Here is a 6,129-nt window from a genome sequence, read left to right as displayed (position 1 = left end):
GGGAGGAATAGGTCCGTGACGTTATTGCTCTGCTCAACCATCCAAATGAATAGCTAGAACACACACAAAAAATCTAGTTGGAGGTTCATGTAGTCCAGCCAGAAGCCCGGAAGTGTGACGGCTAACAAGAACACAAAATCTGAGTGACACTAACAGGTTCATCATCCTCCCTTGGATGGGTACTCATTACTGCGTCCTTATCCGCTGTATCATCCCCATCCCTTGCAGTTAGTTGCAGGCAGCATGGGCCGGCCTCGCAGTTGTGTTCCATGAAGCGAAATCCTTGCATCATCTTCTTCGGCAAACATAGGCAATGTGAGTGACTGACCGGCATGCATGCCCAATTAAGGGATCTGGTTTGGATAAGGGCAACTTGTATTTTTTCCCGGTAGTAATCTGTATTTTTTTTCTCTTCTTTGGCAAAATCTTACGTACAACAATGCACAGCAACCGAATGGAGGATAGATAAACACACACGGATGAACGGTACTCCTGCATGTGTTATTGATGCAGCCAGGTTTAGTTGGTGCTGATAATTAAGTCACATTCAAGCATATGTTCCCAGTAAGTACATTCTGGCCGGTGTTAAATCGATTCATGCCCGTACCAGTTGTTCTCTTGTTGTCAGCAAGAAAGCTCCATGATTTGTCTTATCACTGTCTCGTTGAATCTCTGATAAATAATTCGGTGCTGGTTTTTAAGCTCCAACAACATGATCGATGATTCTGTATTTGAAAGAACAGCGAGAAATAGCAGCACCACCAAACACCGATCGATCAAGTGAAGATGAAAGATCTAGTCTTGAGCAATATGGCATGAAGGAAATTGCCGTGGGCAACTGATCTTCTTGTGAGAGATTTCGAATAGAAATTCAGATAAAACGTAAGTATAGACTCTGAGTACCCTCATTATCATCATCGAGCAATCGTCATCCCAATTAACTGATGCATCAACTAGAAACAAAAGGAATCCAGTTAAACCAAGCAAAGGATCATGAACCATGATCAAGAACAAGAAGTAAGATTAGGAGACATGATGAAGATCAGAGAGAGCCCCTGGTTTCACTTCACTTCGCTCTCCCTGTTTAATTCATCCCTCTTCCCCTGTCGGAAGTACAAAAATAATGATGTGGGGATTCGTGAGCCTGTCCCCTCCCATGGCTACGGGCACCCTACTGTTTTTGTTGCTGCTGTTGGGACTCTGGCTGCCTCCTGTGGTGCTTGTTGTTGTGCATCCAGACCTTGAAGACCTGCCGCCGCACGCCGGCCTGCGCGCACAGCTGCTCCACCAGGGCCTCGTCTTGTTTCAGCATCCGCCACCCCACCCGCTCTGCCAGCGCCAGCATCTGCTCCCTCTGCTCCGCCGTGAACCTCGTCCGGAACCGCTTCCGCCGCTGCGCCTGCCCGTGCCCCTGCCCTGGAGCCGACGTCGAGGGCGGTCCCGGGTCGGGCTCCTCGCTGGACGACTCGGTCGTCGTGCCACCGCCGCTGGGTGTGCGTTGGTAGTGCTGGTGGTGGGGGTTGTACGCGAACGGCGGCGCCTGTGGGTGACCGGCCGCGTAGGGGTGGTGATGCTGCTGCGGCGGTGGCATGAGCAGCGGCACGCGCGGCGTCGGCGTCGTCGGCGTGGCGCCGGGCGCAGGGAGGAAGAGGCGGGGGTGCTGCTGCTGCTGCCCGTCGTCCCTGCGGTGGAAGCTGCGATGGCACCCGCAGGCGGCGCACCTGAGCAGGTCGTGGGCGCTGGAGGGCATGAACTCCCCGCAGCCGTCCACGGCGTGCCCGCCCTGCGCCGCGGCGTGGTTGCGCAGGCACTCGCGGTACCTCGCCTCGCCGCTGTTCCCCGAGGAGGCGTCGGAGGGCGAGCGCGTCCCGGGGGGCGTCCCGGCGGCGTGCTCCGGCCCCGTGAACTCCATCACCGCATGCCTCTGGCTGCAGCTAGCGGCGCAGGTGGTTGGCCTCTTGTGGTTTTGTAGCAAGGGGCGAGAGCGAGAGATGGGAGAGAGAGATGGGCTTCAGCAGGGGGAACACTGGTTCTGAAATGGCACTTCTGTCTCCTAGAGGGCCGGCGGGATGGACGGAGGTGCGCGGTGGTGGAGCAACGAGCGGCGGACAGTGGCAGGGCCAGGCCCCCATCCTTTAATTGTCCCACGTGCAGAAAAAAAAAACAGCGGGTTACTACGAGCATGTGCAACACTTGGTAAAAAAAAGTCTAACAATTCCTCCGGTCTCTGTTTTTCATTTAACCGGCTCAACTGCCCCACCTTTTATTGAACTAAAATTATATTTTTCTTTGAAAGCCAAAGGTGTGTTTATCAAATCAAACCAAGTTTTCGATAAATACATATTAATGCAAGCAGGTAATCATAAATTAACATAGTAGAGTATTTATGTCCCGTTGCAACACATGGTGATTATCTAGTGTTGATAAAAATATATTATTATAATCGATTCTAATTCAAGCACCGGATCTCTCAATGGTTGATTGGGTGTCAAACAAATTGTTACGAACATTGCCGGTACCAGCAAAAACGGACAACAAAGAGCGGTAAATGTGAGGTGGCGCATGGCGAGCAGCATCGCGAGTGTGACTGTGCGAGGAGCCTCACTACAAGCATGAGTGTGGACGTTGCGAGCAGAAGCGTTGGTTTCTATTGGTTTTCGGTGCGGCGTCTTGATCGTGGGTTAGACAATCCCATAACATTCCATTAAGAAGAAATGCGTGTACACAACTGAGAATGCGAGCACTGGCGCTCGAACTCGGGCGGGTGGGAAGGCTTTGGCACCTCTTAACCATCCAGGCGGAGCCATGGTCCACGTGTTTAAGGATTTAAGATAGAGTGCAAGTTTGTTCCATATGAATCTTTGACCAAAACAGAATTTGTATTTACGATCTATAGTACACAACTAGCAAGAGCACAAAAACAAAGACAAACAGGATTCAAAAACTCGAAGCATAGACTTTGCCCACTTTAAAAATGCTCACCATAAAATTGGCCACATAGGAAGAGCGCTAACATTCGAAAACTATTAGCATGACATTTCGGGTTCATGAACACAAACTTGAGAATTAAAACTGGAATGACAACCATTCAAACTAAAATTGGATATGAAGAATTAGCCACATAGGAAGCGCGCTAACTCAACATTGTGGCATGCCTCAAGGTTTTAAGGCCTATCACTAACACAACATAAAAAACAATAGATCTTCAACTTCCCTAAATGGACATCAAGACATAATACTACATGGCAAAAAGGGAGAGGTGTTTCATCATCAAACATGATCACCAAGACAAACCAAACCATTCCCTCCATCTTACTATACACTTTAGTCTGTCGAAACTTCTTTCTCAAAGAAACGATTGCACGCGAACATATATAAAAAAAACTACAGTACACTAATTTCTGCCACTCAATTTTGAACCTATATCAATTTTGAAAGTGTAGCACAATATATCGCATTTCTGAAACTGATTTGAACCTATATCAATTCGGAACCTATATTCTTCTTTACTGTACTATATTAACAGCAAATCTGAACCCCATGCTTAACATCACAGGCAACAAATATTTCTGATCAAAACAGGGGACACCACACTACATGACAACGCACTACATCTATGTCGAATCTGATCAAACACTGAATCTTAACCACACGCCCCCCTAAACTCCACAAAAAGCCCATACTTTCTTCTATGTTGCGGCCACAAATACCGCCAGATCACACCCGATCAAACCCTACCAGAACATGACCAAAGAGGGGTGCACAGAGCGAGACAACTCGATTTCGTATCGTAGTCCGGAGGAAATTCGCGGATGCCTGGAGGACGTGGCTCCATCCAGCGTAAATCGCCACGTAGTCCGGAGGAAATCCGCGGATGCCTCGAGGACGTGGCTCCATCCAGCGTAAATCGCCACGGCGAGGGCGATGCGGAGGAGACGAACCGGCCATAGCGATGCAGAAGAGAAGAAGAACAAGCCACGAAGATGAAGAGCGAAGGAGTTTGGAGAGGGTTGCCGGTGGCAACGTGACTTTTGGCATAAGTACAGGGTTATCCATAAACTCCCCCCCCCCCCCCTCCACAATCTCAATCAGATTGCGGGTTCAATGTTTACATTACTTGGGGGGGGGGGGGGGGGGGTTCTACAAACTAACCAACCACCGGCTCGTGCTCCCCTGCCGACACGGCGTGCCATGTGGCCGTTTCGGGCTAATTTGTACTCCATCCTTTCCAAAATATAGTATGTCCTCCGTTCTCGCGCTTCGACTTTGACCATAAACTTAACCAACGAGACCGATTGCGGCAGGAGCAAAAGTTATACCAGTGAATTCGTATTCAAAAGAAGTTTTCAATTATACATTTTTACTCCCGCCGCAGTCGGTCTCGTTGGTTAAATTTATGGTCAAAATTAAACCTCAAAAAGCGTGTGCGCACTATATTTTGAAACGGGGGAGCATGATTTTGCTCGTGCAAAGCAAGTTTAATGACCCGTTTGTCTCAATTTTCAAGTTTTTTTATTAAAATGTTCCCACTGTGCAAGTTGGTGTATTATAGATGTATTTAACTCTTTTTAAGACCTACCACTAACACAACACTAAAAACAATAGATTTTCAACTTCCCTAAATGGACATCAAGAAATAATACTACTACATGGCAAAAAGGGAGAGTTGTTTCATCATCAAACATGATCACCAAGACAAAACCAAACCATTCCCCACATCCTACTACACACTTTAATCTGTCGAAACTTCTTTCTCAAAGAAACGATTGCACGCGAATACGGCGGCTTGCCCCTAAGGTCGTGGCCATGCCGGGCACCCCGCCCTCTCCTGCCATCCAGCTCGCCGCACACCTCTCCTCCATTTCCCCATCTTCGTCACCCACCGCACGTGTCGAGCCCTCGCCGTCACCGTCGTCGTACAGGGCCTCAAAAACCACCGGATACCTCCGGGCGACCAGCTTCTCCCTTGCCGCCCCACGGCGCACCTTCCCCGACGTCGTCTTCGGCACCGCGCCGCTCTGGACAAGCAGTACCCGACCAACCCTCACCTTTCCCGCCTCCCACACCGACCGCCTTATGCCATCACAGAGACTCGTGTGGTCATCGCTGCGGCTTCCCTTCTGCAGCTCCGCGACGACGCACAATTGCTCCTTCGAAGACGTTGTCGTCGGCGCCGTGAAAGCGGCAATGCAGCCGCCTCTAAGGCGGTCTGGCGCTCTTTCGAGAGCTGCCGTCTCGATGTAGTGTGCGTGCACGCGGCTGTTGAGCGCCGTGACGACCACGTCGACGCTCCGGCCGACGACATACAGGTACCGCTCTGGCCCGGTGACCACGCCGCGGTCGCCCGTGCGCACGAAGCGCGACCCCGCCCTCCCCGGCATCCTCCCGCAGAATGCCTCGTGGCTCGCCGACGGGTGGCCTAGGTACCCCGACGCGTTGCTCGGCGAGGAGACCCAGACCTCCCCCTCCGTGCCGTCCCTCACCGGCTCACCGGTCTTCTCGTCCACCACGACGATTTCGATCTCCGACGCCTCGTGCGCCCTGGACGATGGCAGCCTCGCCGACGGCAGAAGCTTCTTGAACGACGGGAGGCGGTCCACGCGCCCGCTGGTGCTCCGCCACGCCGTGGACACGAACGTGCAGTTCTCGGCGAGGCCGTACGACGGAGAGACCGACTCGGAGCGCAGCCCGTGGCGGCCGAACTCTGCGACGAACTCGTCGACGCACGCCTTGTAGATCGGCTCGTTTATCAGGATCAGGTTCCGGAGGCTGCCGAGCTGCACCGGCCGCTGCAGTCCGTGCGCCGACGCCGAGCGCCCGCCGCCACGGCGGAGCACGAGCGGCAACGTGAACGACGGAACGGGCGTGCACGTCGCCTTGAACTCGGAGATGAGCTCGAGCCAAAGGCGCGGGCGCCGAAGGAAGGCGTCGGGCGAGGCCAGCACGCAGGTGGCGCCGGAGACAATGGTGAGGAGCAGGAACATGAGGCCGCAGTCGTGGTACTGCGGCAGCCACGAGACGATGGTGCTGCCGGGGCCCAGGTCGTAGGCCCGCCTCGCCGCCCGCACGTTGTGCGCCGCCGAGCCGGCGGTGACCACCACAGGCTTCGGGACGCCCGTGGCGCCGGAC

The 6,129-nt window shown here is 52.8% G+C and overlaps 1 protein-coding gene across 1 annotated transcript; it reads right to left on the bottom strand.

The window, feature by feature from the left end:
- Positions 1-965: 965 nt before the first annotated feature.
- Positions 966-2,086, bottom strand: LOC125539585 (zinc-finger homeodomain protein 6-like). The gene has a single exon (XM_048703079.2). It carries the CDS (start codon positions 1,910-1,912, stop codon positions 1,172-1,174), a length of 741 nt encoding a protein of 246 aa, XP_048559036.1. The 5' UTR covers positions 1,913-2,086; the 3' UTR covers positions 966-1,171.
- Positions 2,087-6,129: the final 4,043 nt, after the last annotated feature.

This window comes from Triticum urartu, chromosome 1A (assembly GCF_056163025.1).
Source record: "Triticum urartu cultivar PI428250 chromosome 1A, HENAU_Tu73, whole genome shotgun sequence".
Lineage (NCBI taxonomy): Eukaryota > Viridiplantae > Streptophyta > Magnoliopsida > Poales > Poaceae > Triticum > Triticum urartu.
The sequence above is the reverse complement of the archived record's forward strand: the minus strand, read 5'-3'. Positions and strand labels throughout refer to the sequence as shown.

What these genes read in the sequence shown, in the direction of transcription:
- LOC125539585 (XM_048703079.2), bottom strand. Translation starts at nt 1,912, where the DNA reads ATGGAGTTCACGGGGCCGGAGCACGCCGCCGGGACGCCCCCCGGGACG.